At 40.3% G+C, this 2264-nt stretch overlaps 1 protein-coding gene across 1 annotated transcript; it reads right to left on the minus strand.

The window, feature by feature from the left end:
• Window positions 1–1226: 1226 nt before the first annotated feature.
• LOC112140675 (major facilitator superfamily domain-containing protein 10-like) lies at window positions 1227–1790 on the minus strand. Its single transcript, XM_024263688.2, has 2 exons — window positions 1601–1790; window positions 1227–1524 (listed from the first exon to the last, which is right to left on the minus strand). The coding sequence occupies exons 1-2, from the start codon at window positions 1706–1708 to the stop codon at window positions 1258–1260; spliced, it is 375 nt and encodes a 124-aa protein (XP_024119456.2). The 5' UTR covers window positions 1709–1790; the 3' UTR covers window positions 1227–1257.
• Window positions 1791–2264: the final 474 nt, after the last annotated feature.

A 2264-nucleotide genomic window follows, 5' to 3' on the forward strand; every position in this document is an offset into this window, starting at 1 on the left:
GGGACAGGTAAGAGGTTAGTGCAATAAAAGCTTTGACATCTAACGTTCCATTTAGAATTGTATTTTTTTAAGATTTTTTTGCAAAAAGGTGAATTATATCCACATAAAACATTGCAATTGGGGTGGTCTTTACTCACAATTTAACCTCTTTTCCTGCTCTAAGGTTTACCCTACAAAGTGACTTCTTCTCCTTATAAGAGCAAAAACATGACATGCATGTGTGGATCAGTGGCGGATTTAGAAGTTTGGGGGCCCCAGGCGAAAAATAAAAAAGGGGGCCTCCCCTTAAAAATTTTTATTTAGGTTTTTCGTTGGTCCACAAGTAGACAGAACCAATGTCTAGAGCTGTGTTGATAAAATCAATGAATCCATAAAAGTAGAAATCAATCTAATACATAATGCTTAAGTCTGCTAGCTTGATGCTAACGTATAATGGGATTTCCCATAGAATGGCTAATGCTAACAGTCGATCTAAATATACACTACTGACTAAATAAACATCTTTATAAACTCACATGCATTCATTTTCCAAACTCTTAAAGAAATATATTGTTTAAAGTAACCATTTTTTCACAAACTTTCTTCTTCTGGAATAAGGTGTAATGTTATAGCGTGATCACCACCTAGTGGTCAAACTGAAACGCACTCCAGGAGAGGCAGAACAATTGTTGGAGCTTCTCTGTGAGAATCCATGTCTAATCTCATTATTATTTCACTAATACATTTTATAGAATGGGAACTGTATTAGATTAATTTGAAAATCTTCAAAACATATATAGATTATTAATGTAGTTCTAAATAAATGTATCTAAATGTGTAAACCGTGTAAACTCAAAACTGAATTTAGTAGATCGAAAGAATCGGAATTGAATCAATTCTTGAAATTGTTGGCGATCCCCTTCCCTACCAATGTTCAGAATGCAAATGTTTTGATAAGCATTGAAAAACTGAAATCATTTCAAAACTGCTGTGAGGCTGAACAGGAAATACGCAAAATACAACGATTTTGAGGCTAAAAGTTAAACGATTAGGATCAAAAGTGTAAAGTGCATTTATAGATTAGTGGACACAGTAATTTGATTATTAGTAAGCTGTACATCTCGTGATGGCAGGTGAGGCAAGAGGAATCAGGGAAAATGAATTTTGCTCATTTGTTTTGCAGGAATATTCTTATCCCATTTCAGTGATCTAAATAACAATGGGTGTAAAAATTATTTGAGACAGTGTTCAGCTCGGGGGCCCAGACAATCGCCTCCCTCAGCCTAACGGTAAGTCCGCCCCTGTTGTGGATGTACAAAAGGACTTCAGGAGCAGAACTTTTCCCAAACTGACCTTGACATTCTCTGTCAGCGTCTCTGGCAGCATCAGCCAAATGACGAGCAGGTCGGCGACACTGAACGCCAGAGCGATCAGAGCCGGGGTTTGGAAGAAGACGTTCCCTGTTGTTCTGGAGGTGACGGCGAAGTAAGCTCCCATGAGCGGTCCGACCGTGAAGCCCACGGAGAAGGCAATGCCGATCATCGCCTGTTCACAGCACCAGGCCTCTGTCAGCTCAGCGTTTGCAACGTTAGATATCACAATTACTGTTAAACTCTCTCACCATTCCTCTGTTCCGTGCTTTTGGGCAAGGCAGGTCGGCGACGATGGCGGTGCACAGGCTGACGTTGCCCTTACAAATGCCCCCGATCACACGGAACAGAAGGAACATGTTGAAGCTCCGGGAAACGGCCCACACCACGTAGGAGGATATGAGCCCCAACTGGAACACAAAGGACACGATCAAGCAAGCCAACTCGCCAACATTTACTAAAATGTTTATCCTTTCTTAGAAATGTTGTCATCTCACTCCAATCATGTTTTGATCTATTTTCCAAGCGTTCTCGCTATAGTCTTTTAATTACGAGTATGGTGTTTAAAAAATCGGTGTCGTTTTCTATGATATAACTTCTGAGGAGCAGCAAGAGCTCATTAGAAATTTGCCTCTAAGTTGTGGGCGGAGTAACCCCGCCCACTCCTATTGCTGAGAGCTGCTTGCTTACAGCCCCATCACACCCCCAACCTAACAAAACTGGTGGAATAAAACTATTGGAGCTATCCAGCAGTAGAGTTTTTGATCCAGATTCCAGCTCAGATGAGGAAAATGAAAACATTCGTGGATCTATTTGTCTACAAATGGATGCAAAGCAGGGAGATTATTGTGTTTTCAACGTCACAAATACAATCTTTTTCAAATAGCATTTTTGTGTCTAGATCTGATTCACGAT

Source organism: Oryzias melastigma, unplaced genomic scaffold, assembly GCF_002922805.2.
Source record: "Oryzias melastigma strain HK-1 unplaced genomic scaffold, ASM292280v2 sc01347, whole genome shotgun sequence".
In the NCBI taxonomy this organism is placed as follows: domain Eukaryota; kingdom Metazoa; phylum Chordata; class Actinopteri; order Beloniformes; family Adrianichthyidae; genus Oryzias; species Oryzias melastigma.